At 41.3% G+C, this 19,628-nt stretch overlaps 1 protein-coding gene across 3 annotated transcripts in view; it reads left to right on the plus strand.

Moving 5' to 3' along the window:
- FBXO36 (F-box protein 36) overlaps positions 1-19,628 on the plus strand; it is a 103,230-nt gene that overhangs the window by 64,516 nt on the left and 19,086 nt on the right. For 2 of the 3 annotated variants that reach the window (XM_069578516.1, XM_069578515.1), the window contains exon 3: positions 17,685-17,857. In XM_069578516.1, the coding sequence (XP_069434617.1) occupies positions 17,685-17,857 (173 nt within the window). The remainder of the gene's footprint in view (positions 1-17,684; positions 17,858-19,628) is intronic. The other variant, XM_069578517.1, reaches the window with a different exon arrangement.

Genomic DNA, 19,628 nt, shown 5'->3' on the forward strand with positions numbered 1-19,628 from the left:
GGATCTTAGTTCCATGACCAGGGATGTAACTCAGGCCCTAGGCAGTGGAAGCATGGAGTCCTAAACCCTGGGCCTCCAGGGAATTCCCCAAAACCAGTCTTAAGTAGCAGTTGGACTAAATAGTAGAAATTTGCCCTTCAATTTCTCCTTTGCTTTCTTTCTTCTCAATGTGAAAATTTCAAACATAAATGTAGACAGAATGTTTGTTAAAAAAAAAAAAAAAAGCTCAGATGCACCCATAACCCAATTCAACAATACTCAAAACACAAACCTTCTGTTCCCATTGGATTATTTTAAAGTAAACCTCAGATGTTACATCATTTCTTCCTAAACTGCTTCAGTATTTGTCTCAGAAAGGACTCTCTTTAAACTCTTTAATAATTAGTTCTTAATAATAAAATCTTAAAGCTAGAAGGCGTTTTAGAGATTCTCATTTTATTAGGAGTAGGTAGCAAGCAATGTTCGGAGAAGGCAACGGCAAGCCACTCCAGTACTCTTACCTAGAAAATCCCATGGATGGAGGAGCCTGGTAGGCTGTAGTCCATGCGGTCGCTATGAGTCGGACACGCCTGAGTGACTTCACTTTCACGTTTCACTTTCACACACTGGAGAAGGAAATGGCAACCCACTCCAGTGTTCTTGCCTGGAGAATCCCAGGGATGGGGGAGCCTGGTGGGCTGCCGTCTATGGGGTCGCACAGAGTCGGACAAAACTGAAGCGACTTAGCAGCAGCAGCAGCAAGCAATGTTAATAATATTAACATCAAGCACTTTCATATACATACTCTCATTTAATTGTTATAATATTCTTGTGAAATAGTCTTATTCCTATTTCTCAAATGAGATTCAGAATGGGTATGACTTTCCCAGATCCCATAGCTAACTACTGACATTGCCAGGCCTAAGCATTAAGAGTAGGAAAAAAAAATCTTATTTTTATTTTTTATTTATTTTTATTTATTTATTTGGCTGAGCCTGGTCTTAGTTGTGGCACATGGTAGCTTTGGTTGCAGCATGCGGGATCTTTTTTTTTTTAAGTTGTGCCATACAAACTCTTAGTTGTGGCATGTGGGATCTCGTTCCCCCTCCAGGAATTGAACTCAGGCCCCCCTGCATTTGGAGTGTGAAGTCTTAGTTACTGGACCACCAGGGAAGTCCCCCAAAATCTGATTTTTAAAAGGCACACTCTGGTCTAGTAATTTACTAAGGAGAAATTATCACCAATTAAAGCATATCATCAATTATTTTACTTTAAATAACTTTTATTATTTCCATTAACAATTTTAATAATGATAGAAGGCTGCTTTTTATTGTTTTCTCAGAGATTCTAACAAAAAATAAACTAATGACATATGATCAAAGTCATGGCTTTTAATATACCATCTCCATGACTATTTTGTGCTCATACATGCAGCTTTAAAAGAGATTTTATTCCATAACTTTGATTGAAAGGAACTGTCAAATAAGAAATGCAAATTTTAAAAAAAGGCACATTCTAGGTGGATGTTTGATAATCAAAATTCTTAAAGATTTTCTCTCTTTTAACATTATATCATGTGAATAGGTTTGGTTGGGTTTTGCTTCCTCAGTTAAACATCTGGATTGATTGTCCTCAGTTTTTGGTTATGAAATTCATTGCTGGCCTGCAAAGAACCATGCTGAAGACTGTCTACTTTTCACTGAACAAAAATAAGTCCATGCATGCCTTACTTATTTAATTGTGGAATAGACAGGTTTCTGCAAAGATAGTTATAAAGTAAACTTCTATAAAACACATTTTGTTTCCGAGTCAGGTTCCGTTTTATTTTCTAAGCACAATAGTACCTAATCTGGAGCTATATGACTAGGGAGTGCTGAGCATCCATTGACATGGGATTTTCTGACAGCTCTCAACAGAAACCTGAAGATGGGGGTTTGGGCCAGGGAGATGGGAGGTGATTGTCTTTTTTTTTTTAAAGAACTTAGCTGTTTTATTTTATTTTTATATTATTTATGGCTGCACTGGGTTTTTGTTGCTGGGCACAGGCTTTCTCTAGTTTTGATGCACGGGCTTCTCACTGCGGTGGCTTCTATTGTTTCAGGACTTGCACGGCCTATAGGGTGCTTTTGGGCTTCACTAGTTGCAGTGAAGCTGCACAGGCTCTAGAGCACAGACTCAATAGTTGGGACACACAGGTTCAGTTGCCCCATGGCTTGTGGACTCTCAATCCACCCAGAGCATGGATTGAACCCTGTACTGGCAGGCGGATTCTTATCCACTGGACCAACAGCAGAGTTTGGGAGGTGATTGTCTTTTGAATAGAGGTGTGAGGGCCAGACCCTTACCTGTTTCTTGCATCCCCAGGCGTCTCCAACACCCTTGCCCCCTCATAAAACACCAGAGTGGGGGCAACATCAGCTTCAGGACGACCACTTGTGGATTTCCTGGTCCTGGAAGAGTAAGCAATGAAGTGGGAGTTTATGAGTCTGACTGAGGCCTCCTGCTGGCTCCATTCCCCCCCGGAGAGAGGCGAGTTGAGGAGTTCAGTTGAGGAATACACCCAAACAGGCTTTTAAAATTGCAGCCTTGTGAGCTGCAGTCTCATGCCAGGAACAGCACGGAGATAGCAAATTAAATCGGCCTGGCAAGTTCAAAGACGTCTGTGTCTCACTTTGTAGACTTCCTATAGCACTGGAATCTTGACAGGAGGGAGACTCTGAGCCTCGCTGCTGTTTCCCCTCCTCCTCCCCCTCGGTTCTTAGGGAATCCTTCAGAACCCCTCAGAAAGCCCTCGGCAGCAGAAGAGGGGTACACTGTGGCACAGAGTGGGGTCAGGGGTCAGAGCCAGGTTTGAATCTCTGCTGCCTCTGCCCAGCTGTATAACCCCTCTGTGAGCCCATTTCCTTTTCATAGTGTGCTAAGTGGCTTCAGTTGTGTCCGACACTTTGAACCCCGTGGACTGTAGCCCTCTGGGTTCCTCGGTCCATGGGGATTCTCCAGGCAAAAATACTGGAGAGGGTTGCCATTTCCTACTCCTGGGGATCTTCCTGACCCAGGGATCGAACCCGAGTCTCTCGTGTCTCCTGCAGTGGCAGGTGGGATCTTTACCACTAGTGCCCCCTGGGAAGCCCTTTCCTCCTCATATTAGGGGGTCAAATGCTTGCTCTATGTGTTCGCTGTGAGCATTTGATGACCTGACATTTGAAAGGTTTTTAGAATGGTACAGAATCAGCTCTTTAATCTTTGTTTGCTGTTCTTAGCAAGTATAGGATGTTTGGACTTATTTTACCCACCCCCTCTTCATCACATTTCCAAGATCCCCTCAGAGTTTTTTCTTCCAAAGGTCTTCTCCTGCTAACATCCTAAAGACCAGTGGGAAGTTTCTAGAAATCGTGGTCAATGTTGGTGTCAGCCCAGACAGAGGACCAGAACCGTGTTCTCTTGGTTTGGGTGACGTTTTCTTCTCTGGCTTCCTGGAGCACCTTGGTCTTGGTCCTCCTCCAGCCTCATTGGCATCTTCCTGGCCTCCTTGCTGGGTCCTTCTCATCTTTCCAAATCTAAATATGGGGCCCTGGGTTCAGCTCATGAGCCTCTTCTCTTGTCAGCTTGTCAGTCTGCACTTATTCCCTGAGAGGACTGGCTCAGTTTTCTGTTTTTTATTTTTATTTATTTAACTATATCGGGTCTTAGTTGCAGCCCTTGGGATCTCTAGTTGTTGGCTTAGTTGCTCCGTGGCATGTGGGATCTTCGTTCTCCCATCAGGGATCAAACCCACATCACCTGCATTGCAGGGTGGATTCTTAACTACTGGACCACCAGAGAATTCCTGTGGCTCCAGCTTTAAATGCAGCCCATAAGCAGAAAGTTCCAAATTGGTATCTCAAGTCTGCACCTCTCCCTGTAACTCCACACTCAGATATTTATGTAGGTGCCCCCTTGCTATCTCTACCAAGGGTATCTAGTAGGCACTCAAAGGTAACATGTCCAAAAATACCTCCTAATCCTCCCCTTGCCAAAATATGTTCCCAGTCCTAAAGTTATCCTTGGTTCCTTTCTTTCTCCTTCATGTTTGATCTAATCCATCAGCAAAACCAGAATCCGAACTGTGTTCCTCTGTGTGGATACCCTCTCCCTGGGGTCTCTGTGGGTCCACATTTCCTCTTCTTATATGAATCCTAGTCAGATCAAATTAGAGCCCACCCATGTGACCTACTGGGCTTCCCAGTGATGCAGTTGATAAAGAATCTGCCTGCCAATGCAGGAGACGTTTGCATTGGAAAGGACTCATTGGAAAAGGGGCTGGAAGATCCCCTGGAGTAGGACATGGCAACCCACTCCAGTATTCTTGCCTGGAAAATTCCATGGACAGAGGAACCTGATGGGCTTTAGTCCATGGTGTTGCAAAGAGGCGGACATGACTGAGCACACACACACACCTGTTTAAAGGTTCATCTCCCACTACAGTCATACTCCGAGGTACCGGGGTTTAGGATTTAAATACATGGATCTGGGGGAGTTTAGGAGGGCACAATTCAGCCCATTACAAGATTGTACTGTAATCTTTATCACAGACGGTATCATTATTAAGTTAATAATTATGGTTATATTGGTCTCCTATTTCTGGTATGACAAATTACCACAAATTTAGTGGCTTAAATGATAAAAAAAATGTATTTTCTTAGGTTTCTGGACTGCTGAAGTGTCACTGGGCTAAAATCAATGTGTTGGTAGGACTGTTTTTGCGGGAGGTTCTGAGGGAGAATTCGTTTCCTTGCCTTTTCCAGGTTTTAGAGCTGCCCATCCCGTAGCTCAAGGTCTCTTCCTTCATCTTCAAAGTCAGCAGTCTTTATTAACCTGACACTGCTTCCGGGTTCACATCTCCGTCTCTGACCCTGCACTTCCTGCCTCCCTTGTTTCCTTCTAAGAACGCCTGTGATTACACTGGGCCCTCCGAGTTCATCCAGGGTTATCTCCCTTTGTTGTTCAGGTGCTAAGTCATGTCTGACTCTTTGCAACCCCATGGACTGCAGCACACCAGGCTTCCCCTTCCTTCACTATCTCCCAGAATTTCCTCAATCTTTCCCAGCATCAGGGTCTTTTCCAGTGAGTCAGTTCTTCACATCAGGTGGGCAAAGTATTGGAGCTTCAACTTCAGCATCAGTCCTTCCAGTGAATATTCAGGACTGATCTCCTTTAGGATGGACTGGTTGGATCTCCTTGCAGTCCAAGGGACTCTCAAGAGTCTTCTCCAACACCACAGTCCGAAAGCATCAATTCTTTGGCATTCAGCCTTCTTTACAGTCCAACTCTCACATCCATACATGACTACTGGAAAAACCATAGCTTTGACCATATAGATCCTTGCCAGCAAAAGGATGTCTCTGCTTTTTAGTATGCTATCTAGGTTTGTCATAGCTTTTCTTCCAAGAAGCAAGCATTTTTTAATTTCATGGCTGTCTTCCTTTATCAAGATCTCAATCACGTCTCTAAAATTCCTTTTGCCATGTAAAGCCACACGTTCTGGAGATCAGGATATAGGACATCTGAAGGAGGGGAAGGGTGGTAACATGATTCTGCCTGTGTGCATGCTAAGTCACTCGTCGTGTCAACCCCACGGACTGTAGCTCGCCAGGCTCTTCTGTCCTTGGGATTCTCCAGGCAAGAATACTGGAATGGGTTGCCATGCCCTCCTCCAGGTGATCTTCCTGACCCATGGACTGAACCCTGGTCTCTTAAGTCTCCTGCATTGGCAGGTGGGTTCTTTACCACTAGCACCACCTGGGAAGCCTGTTATTCTGCCTACCATAATGATACATGTCACAGCAACCTAAATTGTAAAATCAAAAACTTTGCTGATTTTTTCCCCCAAATTTGTATTTTTTTGAAGTATCCTTTTATTACACATATATGCTAGGTGCTGTTGCCTTTATTGTTATCATTATTTAAAAATTTTAATGTTTAATTAAATTTTATTTTCTGGCCTTACTGGGTCCTTGTGTTCAGGCTCAGAAGTTGCCAGACACAGGCTTAGCTGCCCAGTGGTATGTGGATTCTTAGTTCCTCTTCCAAGGATTTAAGTCATGTCCCCTGCATTGGAAGGCAGATTCTTTACCGCTGGAACACCAGGGAAGTCCCCAGATTTGTATAGTTAAAGGACAAAAATTATATATTTTTTATTTTTTTTCTAGTATGCATAAAGTTTTATTGAAACACATGCTTAGCCCTTTATATGTTGTCTATTGATACTTTCACATGAGGAAAGCACAGATCATAACAGATCATAAAAAAAATTATATATTTTTTATTTTAAAAGTCATCCATACACTGCAAAGTATAGTGAACTGTTAGCATGGCAATTAAGAGTGTTACTTAACATGGACTCCCTCTGTTCAAATTCTGGCTCCAAATTCACTAGATATATAACCCTGGGCAAATCTCTTTGTATCTGTTTCTAGAAATATAATAGCACCTACCTCATAGTGTCCTTATGAAGTTTAGTTGAGTGAAGTGCTTAGAATTTGCCTAGCATATGAGAAGAACTCAGTAAATTCTAGCTATTACAGGTTTCTAAAATTTTAAAAGTGAAAATTCCTCTCTTCCTCCAAGTTCCATTTCCCAGGGATAACTAGTATAATAGCTTTATTTACATTTGTATTCTTTCTGCTTTGGATTTTGTGTGTATTTGTTTACAAAAATAGAATTTGTACTTCATAAATTTGTTTTTGCACTCAATATATTGTGAACATTTTTCTGTTAGCATACATAAAGATGTACCTTGGTCTTTTCTAAGACTGGTGTTCCAGTGTACAAATACACAATCTTCAATTGGTGGGCATTTTCAAAAGCCTTTAGGTACATTCTGGGACATATGTATCTTTGCTCAGTTATTCGAGAATGTCACTAACCTAGATTCTTAGTCATGGAATTACTCCGTCCAGAGATATTTACATTTTGATAGGTATGGAATATTTTATTTGAGGAGTGAACTCTTGAAAACCTTGTGTGAATCAAAGTTAACTTGACAAAGATGATATTTCTGTTAACCAGCTTGAGTAGCACTAAGGAGGTAGCGCAAATGCCATCTGCAGCTCATTTGACCTCTATAATTAAGCCAACTTTATAATTATGCTATTTTTGAGAGAATTTTAAGTTGAGTAATTTACATTATTTCAGAATTTATTCATGAAATGAGACAGCATTAATATTTTGATGTCACCATATTTCAGTTTTCAGTAATTAACGCCTTACATAAGATGCCAGTCTCAGCTACACTCACAAATTGCTTTCCCAAAAAGTGTGTATTAAATATTAAAGTACTGAATATTAATATGTCCATCCAACAGGATATAGGAATTTTCTTATACTTTTGCCATCACTACTTTAATATTGTTACTCTTTTTAATCTGTCCCAGTCTGATGGTAAAAATAGTATGTTTAATTAGCATTTTCCTGATAACTAGTAAAAATCCCATCATATTTAATTGCCATTTACCTTCTTTCTGTAATTTGCCTGTTTGTACTCTTTGCCCATTTGTCTATGAAGCTGGATTTTTTTCCCACCTCTGAGGACTCTAAAAATCTGAGGAAATAGCTATGCTGCTGCTGCTAAGTCGCTTCAGTCGTGTCCAACTCTGTGCGACCCCATAGATGGCAGCCCACCAGGCTCCCCTGTCCCTGGGATTCTCCAGGCAAGAACACTGGAGTGGGCTGCCATTTCCTTCTCCAATGTATGAAAGTGAAAAGTGAAAGTGAAATCGCTCAGTCGTGTCTGACTGTTAGGGACCCCATGGACTACAGCCCACCAGGCTCCTCCATCCATGGGATTTTCCAGGCAAAAGTACTGGAGTGGGGTGCCATTGCCTTCTCCGGGAAATAGCTATAGATTTTTTTTTTTCCTCACTAAGCTAAATAGTGGTCATGTATGGATGTGAGAGTTGGACTGTGACGAAGGCTGAGTGCTGAAGAATTGATGCTTTTGGACTGTGGTGTTGGAGGAGACTCTTGAGAGTCCCTTGGACTGCAAGGAGATCCAACCAGTCCATTCTGAAGGAGATCAGCCCTGGGTGTTCTTTGGAAGGAATGATGCTAAAGCTGAAACTCCAGTACTTTGGCCACCTCATGCGAAGAGTTGACTCATTGGAAAAGTCTCTGATGCTGGGAGGGATTGGGGGCAGGAGGAGAAGGGGACGACAGAGGATGAGATGGCTGGATGGCATCACTGACTCGATGGACATGAGCCTGAGTGAACTCCTGGAGTTGGTGATGGACAGGGAGGCCTGGCGTGCTGCAATTCATGGGGTCGCAAAGAGTCGGACATGACTGAGCGACTGAACTGAACTGAAGCTAAATAGATAGGAACAACCAGAAAATTAGCTATCAGAAATACTTTTTAAAATTTAGTTTAGGGCAAAGGTGTGCCCACATAACCTCAGTTGAAAGTGCTGATTCATGCATGGGTTGAGGTTGAATCCCACCTAAAAATAAGTTGTTTTCCAACTTATCTCCAGTTTTAAGTTGGTTGCTTAGATCTTTAGTGAATTATAAGTTGTGGTTAAGTATTTAGGCCAATCCACGGAAATCCCTGTGATAAAACCAAGTGACCTCAACAACCATATTTTCTGAACCAAATGGCAAGGGTTTTTTTAAATTTCTGCTATTGCATGTGAAAGGAAATGTAGGAGACAGGGTATAGATGTCAAAGTGTTGAAATTCTTTAGGTATTTAGATGATTTATGGGGAGAGTGGGACAATGATTGAAATGGGAATTATAAAGGAAAATGATAACACAAATAAAAACTAATATCCTAAAATATTGGCCTGAGTTCTAGATCCTAGGAATATTGGTTCACCTTGAATCTGAAGGTGGAAAAGAACATAGTCTTTACCTTCTTCTCAAAGCTGGGCCAGCACCATTCCATGGATCCCTGATCCCTTATCTCTAGGTCCTTTCTTGAGGCCCATGTCTCCACCACTGACCTGGGACTTCATTATCTTAGTCCATTCTTCTTCTCTCTGTCTTCCCTAACCAGCTGCTCCTTGTCTTCAGTCTGAATCTCTAGAATTTCTGCAGAACTGGGATCGCGTTCCTTGGGTGAAGAGGGAGGCAGAAGGGAGCAAGAGATAGAAGCATGGGAGCCTGGCTCTGGGCTACAGAGCAGGGGAGACAGACCTAAGTAAAGCTCTGTTATTTTACCACTTTATATTACCTAACTTTGGAGATATTTTAAAAAGCACAAATAAAATGCATGTAGTAAAACAAAAGATAAATCAATTTTAAAGGTATAGGATAAAAATATGTTCTCTTCTGGCCCCAAGTTCTCAGTTCCCATGACAACATCACTAACAGTTTCATATATACCCTTCAAGAAATAGTCTATCCATATATACAAAATATGTTAACACAAAAAGAAGAATCTTGTACATTATGTTCTATACCTTTCCCTTTAAAAGTTTTAAAATTCAGAAATATCTTAAAGCTACAAAAAAGAACAGAAGATAATATTTTAGATACCCAACTGCTACTGCTAAGTCACCTCAGTCGTGTCCGACTCTGTGCGACCCCATAGATGGCAGCCCACCAGGCTCCCCCATCCCTGGGATTCTCCAGGCAAGAACACTGGAGTGGGTTGCCATTTCCTTCTCCAATGCACGAAAGTGAAAAATCAAAGTGAAGTTGCTCAGTTGTGTCCGACCCTCAGCGACCCCATGGACTGCAGCCTACCAGGCTTCTCCATCCATGGGATTTTCCAGGCAAGAGTACTGGAGTGGGGTGCCATTGCCTTCTCCGAGATACCCAACACCACTAACAAAAGATTTTAAAATTTGTCACATTTACCTCTTTTTATTCAATTTATCAAATATGTGGGGGTAAGAGCTGACTCACTGAAAAAGGCCCTGCTGCTGGGAAAGATTGAGGGCAGAAGGAGAAAAGGGCGACAGAGGATAAGTTGGTTGGATGGCATTACCAACTCAATGGAGATGAGTTTGAGCAAACTCTGGGAGATAGTGAAGGACAGGGAAGCCTGGTGTGTGCTGCAGTTCAGGGGATTACAAAGAGTCGGACACGACTTATCAAGTGAACAAGAACGACAAAGTTACTCATACATCCTCTTCTTTCCAGTGTCTATAGCATCTGTAGTGCTGTTCTCTTTTTCATTTCTTGATAATAGTAATTTGAACTTTCTCTCTTTTTTCTTGATCAACCTTGTCAGCAGTTCATTCATTTTATTTGTTTTTTCGAGGACCTAACTTTTATCTCCGTTGATTTTCTCTATTGTTGTTTACTTTTATTGTTGATTTCTGTTCTTTCTTTTATTATTTCCTTCCTCCTACCTTTCTTAGGTCTGATTTGTTATTCTCTTCCTAGTTGCTTGAGATGAAAGCTTAAATTACTGTTTTCAGCCATTTCTCCTCTAAATTTTCCCTAAGTGCTGCTGTATCTGTGTTAGGAAAGTTTCGATATGTTGCATCTTTATTCTCATTCATTGTAAAATATTTTCTAAGTTTCATTTTTATTTCTTCTTTGATCCACAGATTATTTAGAAACATCTCAAGTTCCAGATAGTTAGGAATTTTTTGATTACATTTTTTCTTGATTTCTAGCATAATTACATATGATCCAAAAATCTACTCTGAATGGCTTTAATTTTTTTGAATTGTTTTAATTTTGTGTTATCCTTTCTTAGGGCCCTAAGAATCTTCTCTTTATTATCCCAGTTTTAATACAAATGCTGTTGAAGTGAGACCCATATTTACTTAATGTCTTTCAAAAACGTTTAAAATTTTACACATATAGTCAAATTTCTGCTCCTCACCCATTTTTGCTCTATTCCCTTCTACTAACTGCTCTGAAATTGGTATCATTTCCAAGCCCATTTTATTATACATAGTCACAAATACAAATAATACATATTACCTTTGTAAGCTTACATTTTTACATAAGTGGTATACTATATTTTCAACTTTATCATTGAACACTTTTTGAGATTTATCCATGTTGACAAATATATATATCTTTCTCTCTCAAGTTCATTCATTTCAATGGCTTATGGTATTTTATATTGTAAACCACAGTTCACTCAATCATCTCCCCTACAGAGGAGAGTTAGGTGGTTTCCACTTTTTTGCAACAATAAATCTTCATTTACCCTAGTGCAATGTGTAAACATTTCTCTAAATCTAGCACATTGTGGTGTGTTTGTTGAGTTGTAAAATATGTGCCTCTTCAACTTTATTAGGTATTGATAGTCTGCTCTCCAATAAGTTAAATCATTTTAAATGATTTAAATATATTTCCATTGGCCTTTTATGAGAGAGATGCTATTTCCCCACATTCTCACCAACATTTAGTGTAACCAGAGATACATGTTAATTTTGCCAAGCTGGGTGTGCAAATTCCCTGGTTAGTTATGATGTTGAATACCCCTTCTTATATTTATTGACCAATTTCCTTCTGAGAGCTGCTAATTCATCTCCTTTGTCCATTTTTTCTGTCTGGTTGTTTGCCTTCTTTGTGTTCATTGTAGAAAATTTTTCGTGTATATTTTGAATACCAGTTCTTTGGTTTGGCTATATGTGCTACAGATATTTCACCAACTCTTTGGTTTATCTTTTCACCTTGTTTATGAGTTTTACCCATAAAGAAGTTTATGGTTTTAATGGAGCTCAAATTTATCAGTCTTTTAATATATGACTTGTACTTTTGTGTTTGGTTTAAGAAATCTTTTCCTACCTTGATTTCATAAGAATATACTTCTATGTTTAATTATAAATATTTGGTGACTTGTTTCTCATATTTGGTCTTTAAGTTATTTCAAGTTTGCTTTTGGTTATGATGATATGAAATATTATTATTTTTCTGTATGGCCTGTCAATATGGCCAGCACCATTTATAGGGTAGCTTATTATCCCATATTGTTTTGTAATCCCATCCTTACATGTTGCAAGTTCCAGTGTACATCTGCCATTTCCAGGGATATTTAATTCTGTTGGTCAGTTATTCATCTTACACCAACTACGCTGCTCTCATTGCAATTTTTATAGTAAGTTCTCTTACCTGTGGAGATGAATTCATCTGCTTCCCCCTTCTATTCTTTTTTTTCTAATTAATTAATGTATTTATTTTTAATTTTTTGGTTGTACTGAGCCTTTATCATTGCAAGTGGGCTTTCTCTAGTTGCAGCAAGTGGAGGCTTCGCTTCATTGCCATTCATGTGCTTTTCATTGCCGTGGCTTCTCTTGTTGTGGAGCACAGCCTCTAGATGCATGGGCTTCAGCAGTTGGAGCATGTCAGCTCAGTAGTTGTGGCTTGAGGGCTCTAAAGCACGGGCTCAGAAGTTGTGGCACAGGCTTAGTTGCCCTGAGGCATACGGGATCTTCCTGGATCAGGAATGAAACCAGTGTCCCCTGCGTTGGCAGGCAGACTCCCATCCACGGAGCCTTCTGAGATGTCTCAGTCTTTTTAAAATTAATCAATTATTCATTTTTTGGCTGTGCTGGGTCTTCTTTATTGTGCAGGCTTTCTCCAGTTGCAGCGAGGAGGGGCTGCTCTCCACTTCTGGTGCGTGGGCTTCTCTGTGTGTTGGCTTCTCCTGTGGAGCACAGGCTCTAGAGCACATGGTCTGCAGCAGTTGCAGTGCATGGGCTCAGTAGTTGCAGCTCCAGGACTCGAGAGCAAAAGCTCAGTAGTTGTGCTGCATGGGATTCCTGGATCTTCCTGGACCAGGGCTCAAACCAATGTCTCCTGCATTGTCAGGCAGATCTTTTACCACTGAGCCAGCAGGGAAGCCCCTCATTCTATTCTTTATTTACATGGGCTGTTCTTGATTTTTTATTCTGCCTCTGAGCTTTAAGATCAGCTGGTAAATCTATGCAGAGCTCCCTGCTGAAATTCTAATTGGATTTGGATTGACTTTCTAGGCTTTTGACAGAACTGTGATCCTTTGGTCCTCCCAACATGAGCATAGTATTTCCCTCCATTTATTTAGGTTTAATATTTTCTTCATTATGGCCTTATATATCTTTTGCTCAAATTCTTCCCAATTACCTTACAATTTTTTATAGTTAAGAATAGAATCTTTAAAAAAAGTTTAAGAAATTCTGTTTTGAGTTTTGACTATAGAAAACACGCATGTGCTTTCCTTTAAAGTCCAAATTGTAGAACAATGTACATTCAGAAGTTTGCAAAACTTTCTGCCACTACATAGCAAGGATTCCCTTTCCTCCAGCTTTTTCCTCCCTTTTCTCCAGTTTTCTTTTTTTTTAAATAATATTTTCCTCATTTTTCTTTAAACCTACCCTGTAAAGCCTCCTCAGAGTCTGTCAGACTTCTATTTACTTACTATAATATTTGGGCTTCCCTGGTGGCTCAGACAGTAAAGAATCCGCCTGGTATGTGGGAGACCTAGGTTTGATCCCTCAGTTGGGAAGAGTCCCCTGGAGGAGGCCGTGGCAACCCATTCCAGTACTCTTGCCTGGAGAATCCCCATGGACAGGGGAGCCTGGCGGGCTACAGCCCATGGGGTTGCAAAGAGTCAGACACGACTGAGTGACGGAGCACAGTATAATATTTACTGAAGGATTTTCAGACTTTAACTAACATTCTTCTCAGTTCAGTTCAGTTCAGTCGCTCAGTTGTGTCCGACTCTTTGCGATGCGGTGGACCGCAGCACACCAGGCCTCCCTGTCCATCACCAACTCCTGGAGTCCACCCAAATTTATGTCCGTTGAGTTGGTGATGCCATCCAACCATCTTATCCTCTGTTGTCCCCTTCTCCTCTTGCCCTCAATTTTTCCCAGCATCAGGGTCTTTTCAAATGAGTCAGCTCTTCTCATCAGCTGGGCAAAGTATTAGAGTTTCAGCTTCAACATCAGTCCTTCCAATGAACACTCAAGACTGATCTCCTTTAGGATGGACTGGTTGGATCTCCTTGCAGTCCAAGGGACTCTCAAGAGTCTTCTCCAACACTACAGTTCAAAAGCATCAATTCTTCGGTGCTCAGCTTTCTTTATAGTCCAACTCTTGCATCCATACATGACTACTGGAAAAACCATAGCTTTGACTCGTTAGACCTTTGTTGGCAAAGTAATGTCTCTGCTTTTTAATATACTATCTAGGTTGGTCACAGCTTTTCTTCCAAGGAGCAAGCATCTTTAAATTTCATGGCTGCAGTCACCATCTGCAGTGATTTTGGAGCCCCCCCAAAATAAAGTCAGCCATTGTTTCCACTGTTTCCCCATCTATTTGCCATGAAGTGCTGGGACTGGATGCCATGATATTAGTTTTCTGAATGTTGAGTTTAAGCCAACTTTATCACTCTCCTCTTTCACTTGGGCTTAATCCAGCCCAACGTTTCTCATGATGTACTCTGCATAGAAGTTAAATAAGCAGGGTGACAATATACAGCCTTGATGTACTCCTTTTCCTATTTGGAACCAATCCGTTGTTCCATGTCTAGTTCTAACTGTTGCTTCCTGACCTGCATACAGGTTTCTCAAGAGGCAGGTCAGGTGGTCTGGTATTCCTATCTCTTTCAGAATTTTCCACAGTTTATTGTGATCCACACAATTGAAGACTTTGGCATAGTCAATAAAGTAGAAATAGATGGTTTTCTGGAACTCTCTTGCTTTTTCGATGATCCATCAAATGTTGACAATTTGATCTCTGGTTCCCCTGCCTTTTCTAAAACCAGCTTGAACATCTGGAAGTTCACGGTTCACGTATTGCTGAAGCCTGGCTTGGAGAATTTTGAGCATTACATTACTAGCGTGTGAGATGAGTGCAATTGTGCAGTAGTTTGAGCATTCTTTGGCATTGCCTTTCTTTGGGATTGGAATGAAAACTGACCTTCTCGAGTCCTGTGGCCACTGCTGAGTTTTCCAAATTTGCTGGCATATTGAGTGCAGCACTTTCACAGCATACTGTCCTCAAGCTCATTCAAATTTCCACTACTTTCCAGTTTCAAATCCATTCCCACCTTCTAGGTTTCCACAACAGTTGCAAGTACCTAAATCTTTATTGTCTATGGTTGTGTAATAAATTACCCCCAAACTCAATGGCTTAAAACAATGTGTGTGTGTGTGTGTGTGTGTGTGCACGCGCGCATGCGCGTGCGCACGCTCAGTTGTGTCGACTCTTTATGACCCCAATGGATCGTAGCCCACCAGGCTCCTCCGTCCATGGGATTTCCCAGGTAAGAATACAGGAGTGGGTTGCCATTTCCTTCTCCAGGGGATCTTCCTCACCCAGGGATCAAACCCTCTCCTTTTGTGTCTCCTGCACTGGCATCTGGATTCTTTACCACTGCACCACCTGGGAAACCCTAAAAAATAATAAACGTTTGTTAACTCAGAGAGTTGGGTCAGGAATTTGAGAGCAGCATAGCTCAGCCATTCTGCTCCAGGATCTTGCATGATGTTGTCTAAACCCCAGTCATCAGAAGGCTTGGTTGGTGCTGGAGGATCCAGTTCCACCGTGGCTCACGTGGGGACAGACACACACACACACCCACACACACGGCTCTTTCAGTTTCCTTCCCCACAGACCTCTCCACGGTGCTGTAGAGTAGTGTCAGGTCATGACCCTTGACTTCTCCGAGAGTGAGTGATCCGGGACAGCAAGACAGAAGCCCCGATGTCTTCGGTGACCCAGCCTTGGGATATTTTTGCAATTCCTCTTGGTTACCTAGGCCAGCCCTCATTCACTGTGGCTGGGAACACACAGGGGTGTGAGTCCAGGAGGAGAGACGCAGGGTCTGTCTGGAAGGCTGCCTGTCACACAATCCAACATGAAGAAATTTTACTCTTCAAAATGGAGTTTGTTCTAACCTTGTTTTCCTTATTTTAAAAGAAGTTAAAGTCAGTGACCTGTTGGCTATAAAAAAGAAAAAAAAAACACACACAAACATGGAAAAAATTTTTTCTAAGTACCCCCATACCTGTATACTTTGAAACTACCCCGTTACATACTTAGGGGCTATATGTCATTTTATAAACTTTAACTTTTAACTTTCATAACTTTATATCTTATAGCTTTTATAACTTTAACTTAAAAGACCTTATTGGAAGAGATTTTCTTTTTTTAAAAAGTGCTTATTTATTATTTTGACTGTGTTGGGTCTTAGTGGAGGCACACAGGATCTTTGTTGCAGTGTGCAGTCTTCTCTCTAGTTGAGGCCTGTGGACCTAGTTGCCCCACAGCACGTGGGTGGGATCTTAGTTCCCTGACCAGGGATTGAACCCACAGACCTTGCATTGGAGGGAGGATTCCTAACAACTGGATAACCAGGGAAGTCCTGGTAGAGACTTTCTAAAGTACATCTGAACATGTACTTTGAGCATGCTTTCCTGGCATTTTAAAATGTTTAAATATCTCCAATTATTTTAAAGAAATGTATTATACTAAAGGTTTTGTTTTACCAATAAGTAAGTGCCTCTTTTTCCTTCTTATTCTGCTGGTGAGCCAGGGGTTCTTCACAAAAGTACCCTGTGAGGATGAGTTTTTGAGGGGTTATTTTCCTCCCAAGAAAAACCTTGGACTTTAGAAGGGCTTTGAATTAGAAGCACTTGTGATTTAGAAGCAGCTAAAACCCTTAATGCCTCTAGAAAGCTGGACTGACCAGTTTTGGAGAGATACCTTATATGGCTGGCTCTTCCAGGTTACCACAATCAGAGCTTTTACATAAACATAGCCCTCACCTTACATTCGTTTTGAAATTGGAGAGCTATCAGCCTCTAGGATCACCAGTTTGCCTGCTTATGCAAGGAGCCCGGTATTCTTGACTGCTTCATCCCACTTGCCCTGGAAGGAATGTTCCATGTTGGGAAGGAAGTGTCCCCAAATCTTGGACACTTAGTCCCCTGTAGAGAATCCATTCTGTCTATTCTGAGAGAAGTTCTCTAAAAAGGCCAGACACAGTGGTGCTTTTGGAGGCAGAAGTAAAAAATGAGCTTCAAGAAACAAAGTCCCCAGTGCTGGAACCACTGTGATCCACATGCATAAAATCCTCTGTTGTAACCCCATTTTTCTTTCTCATAAAAGGGCGGTAGCCTTCTTCCCTTCTTTCTTCCTTCCATCCAGATTCTAGATTATGAAAAAAAATTACATTGGTAATACAGAGTATATGATAAAAAAAAGATTGCAAAATACAGATAAGCAAAAGGAAGAAAAAAAAAATCACCCCCTGGATTTAACCACTCATAATTCACAATTTCAAGAGAATGAAAGAAGGTGAAGAAGGAAGTTTGGTAGAGAAACAATGTATAACAAGAAGAGAACAAAAATCGATCAAAATTAAGGGCTATTAAAGTGTTTCACAGCAATTTGGGGGTGGAGGGGTAGAAAAAAATGACACGGACCAGCATTTTGCCTAGTCTCGGCGACTGGGAGGATGAAGATGGGGATGACATGAAGACTAGTTAAGTCAGGTGTCTGGACTGGAATTTGGTTCATTTCATCACTGTGTTCAACCCTGAGTATACCTAAAAGATTTAGATCTCAGGGCAAAGGCAGCTGCTGGAAACAAATACTTCGTTAATACATACCACTGGCCCCAGAGACAGCTTGGTGAAAGGAGGAATGACTCAGCAACTCTAACATTGCTCTCAAGGGCAAGATGCCTCAAAGCTTGTCTTACTGATAATGATCCTAGCTTTTATGTGACTGCACATGATAACCATGTTGTTTTGTTGGTTTTTTTGAATTACAGTTCAAATTGCCTTAGTATTTGGTTCAAAAATATTAGACTATGTCTTCAATTTATGTGAAGGTAAATTTGACTTCCTTGAACGCCTCTCAGACAGTTTGCTGCTGAATATCATTTCTTATCTGGATCTTGAAGACATTGCCAGGCTTTCTCAAACATCACGGAGATTTGCAAAGGTAACAGATTATTTTGTGTCTCTGTAGAATTGTCCTGGTGCTTCCTCAAAATTGTTTAATTTTGTTTCAGGTTTTCTTATTGTTAATTATAGAAGTGTTATTTGTTATTTACATTTATTTCAGCAAGCATTTAGCATGTGTTGAATTCTTATTTATGACAGATACTGTCCTAGGCACAGAAGCAACAGAGTTGAAAAGACATTATTCTTGCACTTAAGAAACTTACAGTCTAATAGAAAGCCATACAAGTACAAATTGTTACAATGTAGTGTTAGCAATTCAACAAGGGAAGTGTGAAAAGGCACAAAGAATACAAAGTGATTTCCTCTGCCTGGTTTCACACAAATGGGTTACTTTATCTGGGTTTTGAGGGGAAAATAGGAGTTTGTCATGTGGTCTGGCCAGCTAGGGACATTCCAGGTCAGAGGGGCATTCCATGTCCAGGCAGGAACTGGGCGGAGGCATGGTGGCATAAGAGAAGAAGGCAAGTAGTCGTTACTCCCCATCCTCTTCCATTTCTTCCAGTAAGAGCCCTTTTCTGAATTACCTGTCCTCCCACTATTGGTGACTCTCAGGCTCTGTTCATTGTAGTGCCTGTTTTTTGCCCCATGCCCCAAGCTCATCAAAGCTCTCTTACTAACTCTGGATCCTCAGCAGAAGGACACAAGAATGGAAAATACAGTGGTAATTTCAACCAACATTAGGACCTTGATGCACCTATTGTTAGTTCCTCTCCCTAGGTCTTGGTTCCTGCCCTTTCAGCCGTTCATTCGAGAGTGCTGCTGTGAACTAAACACACACATACTATCCTTCCATTATGGGGCTTCCCTGGTGGCTCAGTGGTAAAGAATCTGCCTGCAGTGCAGGAGCCACAGGAGACGTAGTTTCAGCTCCTGGGTTGGGAAGATCCCGTGGAGGAAGGCATGGAAACCCATCTCCAGTATTCTTGCCTGGAGAATCCCATGGACCGAGGAGCCTGGCAGACAACAGTACATGGGGCCGCAAAGAGTCAGACATGACTGAAATGATTTAGTATGCTTTTGGGCTTAAGTTGGACTTCCATCACAGCTCAGTTGGTAGAGAATCCACCTGCAATGCAGCAGACCCAGGTTCGATTCCTGGGTTGGGAAGATCCTCTAGAGAAGGGATAGGCTACCCACTCCAGTACTCTTGGGCTTCCCTTGTGGCTCAGCTGGTAAAGAATCCGCCTGCAATGTGGGAGACCTGGGTTCGATCCCTGGGTTGGAAAGATCCCCTGGAGAAGGGAAAGGCTACCCACTCCAGTATTTTGGCCTGGAGATTTCCATGGACTATATAGTCCATGGGGTCTCAAAGAGTCAGACACAACTGAGTGACTTTCATCATCATCCTCATGGGCTTAAGTTAATCAGAGTTGGAGTCTGTTGTTTGCACCTCAAGAACCCTAACTCGGTATTTAGCTGTAATGTACCAGGGCAATGTCCGTTCACAAGAGAGTGTGCAATATCTCCCAAGGTGATTCAAATCATAATCTTATTATCTAAAAAGTCAATGTTTTTTCCATAGTTATACAATAAAATTTCTTCATTTTTATATATTAATTTTAACTTGTACAGTCTGTATTACTTAGTATACCCCTTTTTAGTACAAAAACATATATACTTGATTTCCCCCCACCGTAAAATTGAGGACCAGAAACAAGTATTATGAATAATCATCATACCGTATATTTTTTTTCCACTTAAGAAAAGGTATTAAAGTTAAGAGTTTTGAACTTGTTGCTGCTAGGAAG

Source organism: Ovis canadensis, chromosome 2, assembly GCF_042477335.2.
Source record: "Ovis canadensis isolate MfBH-ARS-UI-01 breed Bighorn chromosome 2, ARS-UI_OviCan_v2, whole genome shotgun sequence".
Lineage (NCBI taxonomy): Eukaryota > Metazoa > Chordata > Mammalia > Artiodactyla > Bovidae > Ovis > Ovis canadensis.